Source organism: Gadus morhua, chromosome 23, assembly GCF_902167405.1.
Source record: "Gadus morhua chromosome 23, gadMor3.0, whole genome shotgun sequence".
In the NCBI taxonomy this organism is placed as follows: domain Eukaryota; kingdom Metazoa; phylum Chordata; class Actinopteri; order Gadiformes; family Gadidae; genus Gadus; species Gadus morhua.
Window position 1 is genome coordinate 24441351 of NC_044070.1, and position 14193 is coordinate 24455543.

Sequence of the window (14193 nt, forward strand, 5' to 3'; positions counted from 1 at the left end):
GAGACGCCGTCCACACAGCCGGACCAGACCCGGAGACGCCAGGTCCCCCATAAGAGGAAGGACTTATGTTGTCTTTTGTTTGACCTTTTTTGCACTTGAGGTCAACAAATTAAAACCGTTGACCCGCAACCCTGTTTTGAGCGTCTCCTTTGAAAATCCCAGCCGCCGACGATGGGGGTTGCCACAATACAATACACGCACACACACCATAAGTATACACCATATAGATACACACACACACACACCATAGATGCACCCCCTATAGATACACACCATAAAGATAAACACACAAAATATAAAACCCACACCAAAGATTAACTTAAGATAGATTCAAACTATATAGATCCCCCCCAAACACATACACGCACGCACGGATCTGACTGGGGATAGGATAGGTTAATTCACTTGAGGTGGTTAACAGGTAGTTGGTTATTCTCTTGCCAAAAGGACTATCTAGACTAGGCTACTTATAAATGTTTATAAATATTTATATTTTTATTTCCCAAAGATCATGTTCGGGGCTAATTAAATAACATCCGAGGCTTTAGCCCCTAATAAAACAGCATAGTAGTGACGCCACTGGCAACAGGCCTTGCATATTAGACATTATCCATCAATACATCATTTCAAAGTTTGGAATACCTTTTTTGACTAGCATTTCAATTCCTGCAATCAAAGATAAAAGCTTTTAAATATCAATAGATGGCACCATTTTTATATAGATTATTATTAACTCCAATAGTTCATATCTCATGGGTTGATTTTAGGGGGTCCTGAGAGTTGATCTTTACAAATCCTGTAAAGAATATTAGTGTGCAGACAACAAAAGTAACACATCAACGTAAAAAAATAATAAACGTTGCAAATATATGGCCTGTTAGGCCCTTTGAGACTGTACGTGATTAAGGGTTGTACAAATAAAATGTAATTGAACGTATAGACGTTCATTAAATAAGCAGTAACATTTCAAAATTTATATATGTAGGCCTATATGTTGATTAAAACAAAATAAATCAGGTCCAAAGAGAATGTTGTGGTCACAGAACCTTTATACTCGACACATAGGCCTACCATCCAGCCGTGTTTAATTTGACATTATGTCTATCATGAAAACATTTAATTCAAGTAATGTGGCACTATATGTTGGTTAAAGAAAACACCTATTTAAAGTCCCTTCAAATAATGTATAAACCAGCATATATGCTGCCAAAAATAATAATAAGTGTATCCCAACAGAGGCGGACTATAAAATTGTAAAAATAATGAATTAAAAGTGAATCCTTGCTTTTTATTGATTATGAAAATGAACAGGCACCTATAACATGGAACTTGCACATCCCAAAAAAACAAACGTAAATAACACATCCCCATTAGTGTTGATCACTCACTACAAGCGGCAAGCTAAGAATCCAAACTACAGTGAAATGGGTGTGTGTGTGTGTGTGTGTGTGTGTGGGGGAGGGGATAGAAGAGGGGTACTGGATGATTTTGTGGTGGAAATGACAAGAGACAGATGGACCCTTGTCAACTTTCTAACAAAAATGTAATCTCCATGGATCTATACTGCTCATTAAACAGAAACATGTTGCATCCCTGCCCCTCTAATGCCACTGTGACTGTATTTACAATCATATCATCCCCGTCGCCATTTCTCAAAGCACACCCTAAACCGCATTGAGAGCACTACTAATGAAGCTAATACAAAACAAGTCATTGGTTAAATAGAAATCTAGGTTATCAATATAGTTTTTAGGATAGCATCATGGTCATCCCCTCTCTACCGTTTTTCTATTATCACATTCACTCAAGATGCATTGAAGATTCAATTGAACTAGACCCAGGAAAGATAATAGCAGTTAAAACAAAACAACCCAAGATGAAACAGTTCAAGTATTCCCCGATGAAGGACTATAAAGGAATGGAGTGACTTCAGTTTGAATGAAAGAGCCGTATACATCAACTGCAGCGTTCAGCCACTACAGGATCTACCAGGTACTCTCCATAGTCATGGTTCTTGCAATATCTTGTGCCAGAAAGAATCAAATTAAATAAGTAGGTTAAATTAGCATGCATCACCTCAGAAAAACGATGTCATTTTTTTTATTAAAACAGCAATGGCTGCAATGGCTGTACACCTAATTAAGAGATGTGACTTATATTTCAAAAGGAATCAAAACCGCGCTATTCTGCTAGTCAAATATAACTTAATGTCACATAAGACAACCTAGAGACTTATATACACACACACAAAATAGTTTCAGACATGTTAAATTTTACAATGTAACAGTCTCTTTGGGTGAAAATATATTTAACTTCAAAATATCTGATAGGAATCTTTTTAGAGGTGATCTCTTTATTGAAAAAAGTACCTGAGCCATCTCTCTGACCAGGGGGAAATCATGGAAAGCAGAGCCTTTAGAGATTCCTACCGACTACTCTTACCACTCACTACCATTCTGGAGATCAAAACTGATCATAAATTAAATAACATAAATAAGCAATTCAAAACTTTACGGAGCCCTCAAAAACACCATGGCCCTCCCCCACCATCCCAATATAGTAGTAGTATTAAAACAAAGCCAAAAAGGAACGTAAAATGAAAATTATCTAAAGTCAAAAAGACAATTCAGAAGATTAAAGCAGTAAATCTTAGAAAACCAAAAGTAGCATAAAAAATAAAATAAAATATTCAAGTGACCATGTTCTCTCATAGACATTCAGTACATGGAAGGTGGTGTTGCTGCAGATCTTGTATGCTTGACCACTGAACGTTTGCATGAGTTCAGCCTCTATCTCTTTGAAGGGCACAGGGGACATGTGCTTCGTATTTGCACCTATATCATAGTGTTACCAACATTGTTTTGTCGGACAACGGGCTGCGATCGGAATCTTGATTTGGTTGGAGAGGGCAAAAACTTAGAACATACTCATGATTGAGTTTGTTATAAACATTTTAACTGAGAGTGGAACAGAGGCAGCTTAAAGTGTCGCTGTAAACGCAATAAAATATACAACTTGTGTGCCTTGTCTTCGACATAATTTCACAGTGCATATAATCAAAAAGCAGAAAAAGAAAATGATGAAAAACATTTCTTGGAGATACGATAGTCAGATCCTGTCTGCAAAATGATTAGATTTGGATTTCTTGTTGTAGGCCCAAGCATGCATCCATCGTTTGTTATTGCACAAAGAAAAAAGGAAAAAAAGTCCTCATAATGAACCCATACACAAACATACAAAAAGTAACAAGAATAATCTTAAAACAGGAATTATAATAATCTCACTACCACTCCACCTTGCTGGCTGCATTACCATCTTTTTGCAAAGAACCTTCCACCGGGGTGCATATAAACGTTCCTTTTTTTTTTTTCCTCTATATATTACAACCAGCTAAAACATGCATCCAACTGCCCATGGCGGGAAATGCAGTCAAGAGAGTCCAGCGCTTGGAGTCCACCTCTCCAGTCAAAGGTCAGAGTTCAAAGACTGAATGATTAAAAAGTGCTTCTTTTTTTTTTTGTAGGTCAGTAGGACTTTTCTTCTAGGATTATTACAAAGGGTTTTGTTTACATTAGCATGTATCATCTGTAAAGAAAGACAAACAAAAAGGTTTAGATTACCGCTGCTTATAAGTTACTTATAGGTTTGCATTTGAATCAATGATTTACTCACCATGATACCACCATTTTGTTTTCTTTGGATTTTTGTTACAAGTTCTTACATAAAAGGAGTTATCCGGCGGCCGTCTCTATAGAAGAAACACAGACAAGTTTTTAGAAAGGCAGCTCAACCTTCCCAAACACTCACATCAACAAAACAACAGATCTGCCAGGAATCACCAAAGGTGTTCCCCACAGCGCCGCTTTGGGTCCCTTACCTTTTCTTTACAGCTGGACAACATGCTGATTATACTTAGACAAACTGATTGCACGGAGAGCGCTGGTGACCAGTCTTCTGTAAGAATAGACAGGCAGATGTGCCCGTTGCTGTACACATGAGGGTGGACAGGTATATTCTCTCCAGTGAACATGACCTAAGGAAGAAACGTCAATCAATGAGCTGCACCATTAAGCTGCCACATGGCTTTTCTTGGAAACACGGTCTTAATGTGGGCAAACAAACACACAACAAAAAAAACAACAATTTAGTGCTATTATTGGAGGGGAGGAGCTCAGACATTAGAGGGCATAGTTAAAGTCCATCATTTTGTTTTCAAAAGCAACCTATATTCATGTATGTGCAGTGCAACTGAACATTGGCTGCTAGCGCCGACTGCTATTGAAAATATGATGATAGCAATAATTATAGATACATGAATGTAGTTTACCACTATGGATGCAAAGAGACTATAACCGCCGCCACGTCCTACAACAAAATCAACCTTCATTACAATTAAAGGTTTTTGAAACCAAAATGGTGTGTACATTCTGATTCAGCTCCATGATTTATTTTATTATTATTTGATATTTATTTTTATTTACGTGGGAATAAAACATGCATCTTGTTGAATGTAAAAGGAAATTAAGCGTAACACGGACTGTTGGGCAGGCGCTGTCAGAGAATAAGAGTTAAATAAGAGGAGTTTAACAAGAGAGTGAATGGATACTAAGCACAGGAATGTACACCTAGTTCCCAAAATACAAAAAAAGCTATGAGTCATCACACACACACACACACACACACACACACACACACGTGCACACACACAAGGATTAGGGCACGGCCACACAGACAGAGAGGCTACACTCCCGAAATAGCCCAGGCTATTTGAGTGGGTTGACTGATAATCTTCAATGGTGGCCAGAGGGGGTTGGGGGGGGGGGGATGTAGAGACCAAGGTAGTACCGTGCACTCTACCGTGTTCCACTGTTTACCGAGGCTGGTTCATACCAGGCTGTATCTGAATAAGGGCTCGGTATTTCAGCCTGTCCCCTCTAATGTACTGGCGGCTCTGAGCTGCGGTCAGTCACCATGTAGTGATCCATGTTCCAGAGTCCCGGGGCGGAGGGGCCATCAGGACTGAAGGACCGCACTACTGTCATCAGATAACTGAGTGGGAGAGGGCCCGGCTGTAGGTAACGCCGTCGGACGGCACACGCGACTGCAGCGCGGCGCCTCCTACTGTGATGGGGTCCGCGAGGCGTGGATGTCTTATTTTTACACTATCGTGTTACCATGGTAGCAAACATATGGCGTACCCCTGCTGTGATGTGGAAATCAGACAGATGGGCTGATAGCCGAGCAATGGCCTGAGAGTCCCCTGGGCCCTGTGAGTTAGGGCTGCTCCATTATGGGAAAAGTCATAATCACGATTATTTTTGAGTTTGAAAACATTTATTCAGCATGTCTCTCCCAAAAAAACGTTGCAACAGAGCTTTAAAATTTCGCTTTAAAAAAATACACAAAATTGTCAGAAAGAAAATGTGTCAATCCAAAATAATATACAGATATATATCCAGCTGTTCTGCGCTTCTTTAAAACATAAAAAATAAATAAATAAAAAACTTGATTATGTTGATCTTGTGATCCTTTCACGCTAAAAATCGAAATCGCATCAAAATCGCCCAGCCCTACTTTGAGTGATATCAAACACAGGAATATAGAAAATAAAGATATGTCTGCGGTTATTCGATAACATATTGTGGTATCCTGGGGGACAGGGGCGTTCCAGACCACAGCGGCATCGTGTTAGAACCCTGAGCTGGAGGAACCGATGACCTGTCGGGGGGGGGGGGGCGGGGGTTAGAACCCTGAGCTAGAGGAACCGATGACCTGTCGGGGGGGGGGGGGGGGGGGGGGGGGGGGGGGGGGGGGGGGGGGGGGGGGGGTGGGGGGGGGGGGGGGGGGGGGGGGGGGGGGGGGGGGGGTTAGAACCCTGAGCTAGAGGAACCGATGACCTGTCGGGGGGGGGGGGGGGGGGGGCTGACCTTCACACAGGAGAGTTGGGAGTGTTTACGTTTATGTGCACAGTTGAGGCATTTAGAGGACAAACCACTACGGCAGAGGATTTATTGACACACACACACACACACACACACGCACACGCACGCACGCCCCTTACCTGAGGTGAATCAAATGGATATCGACTACTGAATTTGAAAAGCAGCTGAAATTTCTCTCCTTCATAGAGTGTGCCGGAGGCTCCTTCCATATCTACGATCCACCTTGGAGAGGAAAGAAGGAATGTCAAGCCGGGCCTCATTGTTAGTCTATCAAACAAACCTGATCAGTAAACATTCAGAAGACTATTCACCCTAGAATGTATTCTGACTTCTTGATAAAGCAAGCTTTATCGAATCCCGAACATCCTTTTATCTAAGTACGGTATATATTCAGGCCTCCCTGCAATGTCATGTTGTCCTTTCCTTCATATAGTCAAAAGGCGTCATTGTTTAGGCCCCAACTATTGAGTGATTAGACGGATGGGAAATTACTGATATTTGGGTTACTGATAACGCATTACTTTGACATATTTTTACGTATCTGAACTGAAATAGTCCCATTTCATTCAAAAAAAATCAAGCAGTGGACATACTCCAAAGCAACGTTTTTCTAGTTTTGCCCATCAAACATCTCCCAGTGTAAGGGATCGATGTGGTGTGGCCACAGCTCCACTTATTGGGCTTCGATCCTCTTTTCCCTCCCTTAAAATCAAATTTTGGAATAATAGCAACACCAATATGACAGTTGGCATTTAATCAATGAAAGCCAAACAAGGACACTGTGGACCAAAACAAAACTGTTAAAGCCAGTGTTTAGTGCTTCTCAAACACATAGGTGGACACACAGCTGAACACACAGGTGAACCACAGCATACACTGTAGAAGGGCAAAGCCCAGCACCGATAATGGCCGCACACAATCCTAGCCAGTCCTCGAGGTTGTTCAGGACAAAACGGAATATAGTGGGAAACATATAAACATAACCCTGAACATTGAGGGTAAAAAACGAAATGTTCTGACCTAATTACAGCTAGGCTCGCGTTCCAGATAAAAGAGCATTTACATTCAGTGGAACTCATCTTTTTAGATTCTTTATTTATTTCCCCCCTCTCACATTAACTCTGAGGCCCTTCATCATTTAGTCATGTCAGAATCTGAACATATCACTGAGCCTGTGGACACAGTGTCAGAGTGCTATGGTGACACTGTGGGAGGGAAGCTGTCCTGGGAGCAGAAGGAGAGCTCAGAGAGAGATATCATTGCTGACGCATGCTGGCGAGGCTGTGTCAGACCCTATCCACTACACAGAAAAACACACAATTTCTCTGTGTCCCACAGAGAAATTGGTTCACTAAACGAAAGGCAAGCATAAAGGTAATGTTGAGCGAAACCACTCAGCTAACTCGGCTGTCCCAGTGCATGATCCCACAACGGAAAATGACCTCAGGTATATTTATGCCACCGTCGCAATACTGGTCGCGGTCCATAATTGAGTTCATAATCAGTGTGAGTTTAAAGCCAAGTTTAAATTAACTCAAACTCCACTACTGAAATCTGCCGCTCTGGAACTTATATTTTTTCTAACCTTATCTTGGAAGGGATCCCAGTTATTTTACTGCAAGTGCTACTGGCATAATGATCGTCCCATCCATCACATTTGGACTTAAACTACAAACCAAACGTTTTTTAAAAAGGCAGTGCTGACAGCAGAGTCTGTTGGTTGAAATGATTGATTAGGAGTCTCTTGCCCCAACTATGTAAGAACAGAACATTGAGGAAAATAAAGGCCTGACCCCGAACCTCCATTGAGTTTGAAGGTACGGCCCCCGTCTTGTGAGAACCACAGCCTGTCCAAACGGAATACCTAACTGTAACCCTTTCCAATATTACACCTAAAGTTAACGGACTGCAACATCTTACCTAATCATTTACAAGCTCATGTGCCACATTTTAAACGGTCCCAATAGTGACAGCTTTGAAATGTAATTATTGCATAGCTTGTCAACTGTCAAGCGATAAACTAGGGCCATGGGATATTTGGACCAATCACAGATAGGGAGAGGATGGCAAAACTGTTGTGAACAGATTGACAATGTTCATCCAACCAGAATATTGGATTAAGATTAGCCTTTTGTTCCAAGATCAGGTCAGGTCTGGCTGTTGATTGGGCCTAATCTACCTCTTTGTTAAGATACAATTTATATTAATTTCACAGACTAGAGCTGACCAGAATTAAAGCAGCATTAAAAAGGTCTCGTCACGACAAACGTTTTGACAAAAGATGAGCCATAAAAAAAAAAAAAAGATTGAAAAGAAAATGTAAGCTTTAAGATGGTACTGCTATATTGAAAACCTTCCAATAATGCCAAAGTAAGACTGACAATTGGCACTTGAGAATAAAGATATGCAAGGAAGACAAAACCAGCTGAACTGGTCAAGAAGTTCACGGTAAATCAAGTTCAACGCACCGTGCTCGTTGTAAAAACAATCCTGAGAGCCTTGACTTTGTTACTCAGAGTCTAAGAAACCCATACAACACATTTTCAGCTCCAACGGCTAACAATGTTGTTAAAAGATGTTAATAAACCTGAAACAATATCAAATTAACAGTGCAAATTCAGAAAAGCAGCACACCTGCAAATTAAGGACAATTTCACAGGAATTGTTTTATAACTTTTTGTTTTGGAGATGGGACAGAGACACAGGGAGACAAATGGAGAGGTTGGCTTACTTCTTTGCTACACTAGCCTCCAGCAGGTCAAGATATATATTTAATAAGGATGACTAGTGACACCGAAGGCATAGAGCGGCCATGACTGGAATGACCCCAATTCCTCCTCGTAAGTCAAGGCTTCAAAAGTGAAGTTGTCCAAGTAAATCTATATTAAAAACATCGTCCTACTACTACTACACAACTTTGCTATATTTGGACACACATCCAAAACCGTCAACAATGGAGCCCGTTATTTAACTCAAAATTGTCATCTTTACGGCTGACTCCCCACAATTTAAATGCACCCCACATGATATTGTAATATTAAATATTTGGGTATCCAGGGTCCAAAATTATCCCCAGCCTCAGATAATGAGGGATAGACTTGATTATTTGGCACAGGTTCAAAAGTCAGGGTTACATATTAAAACAATTGCTTAGTCAGTAAGTTAATTTTGGACCTTGTGTGCAGGTAACCATTGCTTGCTTTGTCCACATGCAGAGGATTACTTACTGTGTGATGGTATTCTGTACGCTTTTTTCGTTGAGCGTCATCCCAGGAGGTGGATCATTTTGCAGAGCTAATAGTTCCTTTTGTAGCCTTTTCTGTTGAAAACAAACATAGATGGGAGATGAAGTCACGCTCCAATGCTTAACCATACAATAATAATGAAGAAAATTCAGTTTCAGAAATTATTATTTACATACAAGCCTAAGGCAAGTGCTAGCTGGCTTCCACTGAACTCGGGATCACCCCGTTCACCACACCACCACTTTGTAAACAAACCTACTCCAACGTCCATTAGCGCGGAACGACTACCGAGACATCGACCCATCGTCGCGTGTACATGTATGTCATGTTATTTCGGTGTAATGTTATTTTAAACGCATTAAAAGGGCACCCCTACAGAGATCCAGGCAGCAGACTATGTTGGTCGGGAGGCTTAAGCTTCCCTACAGAACAGGATCATTCAGATCATCGGTTTGAATTCGATGAACCTTAAAACAGCATGTTCTGTTTGGGTGACAGTCTAAGAGACATTTCCCTGACACAGGTCATCTCTGATTTCGAGTAAAGCCATCGATGCTCCTTTTCACCTAGAAGCTGGAGTTGTCCAATCTGCGCACTGTGTTGTCAGAGGCTAACCTCTAGTGCTACCAGCTAACATCAATATTCACCACTGGTCGAATAACACGTTACGAGACACACACCACGACACGAACCATGATGAATAACACTTGTAATCCCGACCCTGTGCGTATTATTGTACAACTTTATGATGAAATGTCCTTGTAAAAGACACCGTAGGGCTTTCCTCAGGTTGGGAGTAGCATTAGCTCGCCGTGGTTCTGTGGTCATGCTAGGCTTTTAGCCCATAGCCATCGGGTAAACTCACTGGTTTACATCCCAGACAACCTTCTTATTTCGTCGGGATCGCTTCTAAGCGTGGACGTTAGAACGCAGGTTAAGAAGGTCCGTTTGGCGTTCGCGATGGGAATCGAATCGGCTGGGTGATTTAAAATAAATAGGATCGCTGTCAGCTGTGGACTTACCTGCATCGACGCCATGATGGAAACCCCCCTGCATCAGGGCACAGCGACGCCAGCTGCACGTCACTGCGTCACGTCACCGCGTCACTTCACTCCATTACGTCACACTGTTGTCAAGTGGGGGCCGGGTTGTTTATTCTGACAGAACAAAACAAACCAGCCAACTGGATCATTTGTGTTTAATTTAAAGATTCTCTGTCGTCTCGCATGCGATTTTGGATATGTTTTGAATATATCTATATATATATACGCGTGTATTCCTAAACCCAAATGTGGAATATAAGCTTATTACGATATTATAATTATCTACGGCACCACCAACAAAGTCCTCAAAAAACTTCAATATGTCCAGAACTCAGCTGCACGCCTCCTCACTGGTACCCGCTCCAGATAACACATCACACCTGTCCTCCGTGAACTCCATTGGCTTCCTATTAAACACAGAATCAACTACAAAATCTTACTCATCACCTACAAGGCCCTAAACAGCCTAGCCCCAGCACCAATTCTGCCAACCTGCTACAAGTTCCACGGACTGAGCGACGGACTTGGGGTGATCGGGCCTTCTCAGTTGCTGCCCCCACCCTTTGGAATTCACTCCCCTCCCACATCAAAGTCTCTCCAACCCTCTCTTCTTTCAAATCTGCCCTCAAAACATACCTTTTCACACTAGCCTTCCCCACCTAACTCCCACCTTATTCTTCATGTTTAACCTCTGTTTTTCTTTTATTCCTAGTCTGTCTTACATAGTTTTGATAGGGCAATATGTAAAGCGTCTTAGAGTACCATATTAAGCGCTATATAAGTTTCATTTATTATTATAATTTAAATATGTATTGACCAATTTCTATTTTGTGCTTTTTACAAGATTCATTTTTGGCATGCAAATATGCAATGCAATGGTGTGACTTTCATGTGGACAAACAATTTCCATTGTGCAATTAGTAAAAAAGAAAGTGTTTTGCCAAATAAAACAAAACAAAAAATATCAATAAACAAAGTAGTACAAGTTTTTCATTTTATTCAACACAATTGCATGTGTTTATATCAATACAATTGCATGTGGAGTTGATGCCCTTGATTTGTATGGTCAGAGTACGTCAGCGCATGTGTTACCGAGTCTTGAACGGAAGTCAATCAAGCATTATCACCCGTCGTGAGAAAAAATAACCGATTGATCTTATGTTATGTCTGAAAAGGTGAATGCTGGTAGGCCTAGTTACAAGCACATTCAGATGAATAACTTCCGACAAAGTATTAAAGAAGAGACCTGACCCCAACAGGCCACCAATAAAGAGCAACGTCTGAGTGGAGTTAAAATTTATATGAGCATCTTTTCATTACGCTTCTAGGATTTGAAGAACCAGATGAAGAAAAAAGCCTCTTTATTTTGGGATAGATATTCCATTCACTGGGACAACCAGATCAGTTTAATGTGCCAAAAATGTGATTTTCCAACAGGCTCTAAACAAACTAAATCTTCCAGATTAATATTTATGGCAGTCCCTTACATTTAGCCAACCCATATACATGCACCTATAGAGCATGAGTTTGACAATTATATCGTCTCCATTCTTGCAATCACAAAAGAAAAGCCAAATTTGTGCATCTATGCGAGATCAGTCTAAAGAGGCATGTGATGGGTTTCAGAAATCAAAGAAGCCGTGTATGTAGAATCGAAGTCCAGCAGATCTATCAAGGTTGCGTTAGCACCGGCACTCACCAGAAAAGGCTTTATTTGGAGACGAGATAAGATTAACCTTTAATAATCCCTAGAGGGAAATTCAGCAGATGAGAAATTATGCATTTGGTGAAACCATTTTTCTTCTTGTCACATTATGGGGCAAGTAGCGCAAACTGCGATCTCCGTCCTTAAAGTTTAAAATCAGAAATGCATTCCTATCAATAAAATGAGGAAACCATCGAGTGCAAAAAGAAAATCTTTAAATTTCATATGAGAAATACAGATCAATTGTGTATAGGTTGAACATTGCAAAACAAGTTAAATAGTCAAAATAATCTAAAAATGTTTTAAGCAGCTACATTGTGTATCGTTCTAACAATCCAAGAAGTTTGCAGCCATGAGCAGTTCCAGTGCGATCTCTGGAGCGATGGGAAACTCGGGTATTTCCGTGGAGCTGTTGGTGTAGCGGACCTTGTAAGTGAAATACATGCAGACCTTTGACAGCACATGAGAAGGGATCTCCCTGAAGTTCACTTCATTGGTTTCATTCTCAGCAAATTGACCTGCATAGGAAGTGAAAGCTTACTACAAAATGTTCCATTGTAGGTTCGTCAAACAAGATTCCTCACCATCCGAGACATTTAATGCACGATAGTTAGGAAACAAGTCTTCTCCCAAGTATTCTAAACCGTTTTAGAACAGCATGACATAGAATTAAATGTTTAGAGAACACAGCTCACAAATAAACACTGGTTATCCTCACCTGGTCCACTCAACATAGCTTTGATGGTTCCGGATGTCAATGCGTGTTCTCTTTTTACAATAAATTCGTGGCCATCAGAAGATATCAACTTCACATACATGGCATCTGGGCCTTCGCAGCCGCCATAGGTTTTCTCTTCGCCATCTGTCAGACACAAGGAGAGTGTTGATTGGCGTACAGGTCACATTACAACCACTCTGTATAGCAAGAATGAAAGTTCCTCCCATTGTCGAACAATCAACGAATTCCTTTCATGTAATCTAGCGTTTGCCAAAGTAGAAGTGCAGGCGCTTCCAAATAAATGACTTATGCGGAGTGTCTATGTGGGAATCTCCGCATAGTGAGTGGGAATGGGCAGTTTCCAATTACGAAAACTAGGTTATACAACAAATGCATCATAATATAAATAATGATTCAACTTACCCATTCTGTGCTGGCGATCTGCGATCCTGCTAGAAGCAGAAATACACAGTGTCACTATTTGCATATAAACCTATACCTCCAGACAGAATGTAGAATGTAGGTGATGCGGTTTAACGCAAAGCAGCCAGGCCTGCTAACGCGTACGGTACAGCATGCCACTAGGGTACGGTCACCACCGACGTCCGAGATACCACGAACAAAACACCGCAAACAGCCCGAAAGGGCTCCACTGTGATAAACCCCGGTGATTATGTGCCCCGTGTCTCGGCGGCGGACCCCAAGTCACCGACACGGAGTCGGCCGCTGAACAGGCGCTGAATCCGTGGCTAAAACTCCGGCGGCTAACGCCTACATGACTAAACATTGCGTTTTAAATGCTACCATCAGCTGGTTAGATAATCATTTTACAGTCACCAAATACACAAACGATCTTAAGAATTCACATCTCTGACTCGGTGGCACTGTTCTACGGTATGTATGTTTCTTACCACACTACAGGAGACTGTGGGGTAAAGTATCGGTGGTTACGGCTAATGTTAGCAGCGGAGCTACACACACCCCGGAAGTAGTAGGATACAAACAGCTGCACTCATCGAATGGTTCCTGTGGGACCGCGTCCTGCCAATTAAATGACCTGCAGGGTTGCCAGATTGGACCATATTTCCCGCCCAATCTGTCAAAATCGCCAGAGTGCTTGTATACCAAAAAGTCAAAAGTCAAAGTCAGCTTTATTGTCAATTACAACAAATGTACAGGACCAATAGAATAACCGACATTTCTTTCGTCTCTGACACGCGGTGTATTAAGTATAAAATAAAATTGGCAAATGAAATAAAATAAGATATGTAATATTTAAAATACAATAAATTCTAAATAGTGCAATATGGTCTGCATAGTGCAAATTAGGCAAAAAGAAGAAAAGTCAAAGGTCCTGGGATCGTGGGGGCAGATGGGAGGGAAGGGAGAGAGGGTAGAGACTAGAGTTGAGCTTCCGAACAGCCTGCGTGGAAAAAACTGATTCTTCTACGTCGATGGTCGATGATCTACTACTCCATCTACTGCACGCCATACACTGGAATCACCAATATACAGTTAATTATAATATGAATATGAATAT

The 14193-nt window shown here is 41.3% G+C and overlaps 2 protein-coding genes across 3 annotated transcripts; both read right to left on the reverse strand.

Moving 5' to 3' along the window:
* Positions 1–1267: 1267 nt before the first annotated feature.
* On the reverse strand, positions 1268–10404 carry ube2wb (ubiquitin conjugating enzyme E2 Wb). Its single transcript, XM_030348374.1, has 6 exons — positions 10210–10404; positions 9170–9261; positions 6062–6164; positions 3878–4033; positions 3673–3748; positions 1268–3585 (listed from the first exon to the last, which is right to left on the reverse strand). The coding sequence occupies exons 1-6, from the start codon at positions 10222–10224 to the stop codon at positions 3572–3574; spliced, it is 456 nt and encodes a 151-aa protein (XP_030204234.1). The 5' UTR covers positions 10225–10404; the 3' UTR covers positions 1268–3571.
* An 806-nt stretch (positions 10405–11210) lies between these two features.
* Positions 11211–13688, reverse strand: LOC115536905 (elongin-C). Of its 2 annotated transcripts, none has more exons than XM_030348376.1 (4): positions 13565–13688; positions 13077–13105; positions 12654–12797; positions 11211–12453 (listed from the first exon to the last, which is right to left on the reverse strand). In XM_030348376.1, exons 2-4 carry the CDS (start codon positions 13078–13080, stop codon positions 12263–12265), a joined length of 339 nt encoding a protein of 112 aa, XP_030204236.1. In that variant the 5' UTR covers positions 13081–13105; positions 13565–13688; the 3' UTR covers positions 11211–12262. The 2 variants fall into 2 exon arrangements, with proteins under 2 accessions (XP_030204236.1, XP_030204237.1); XM_030348377.1 differs by having other exon boundaries at positions 13077–13102; positions 13565–13675.
* Between the last annotated feature and the right edge of the window lie 505 nt (positions 13689–14193).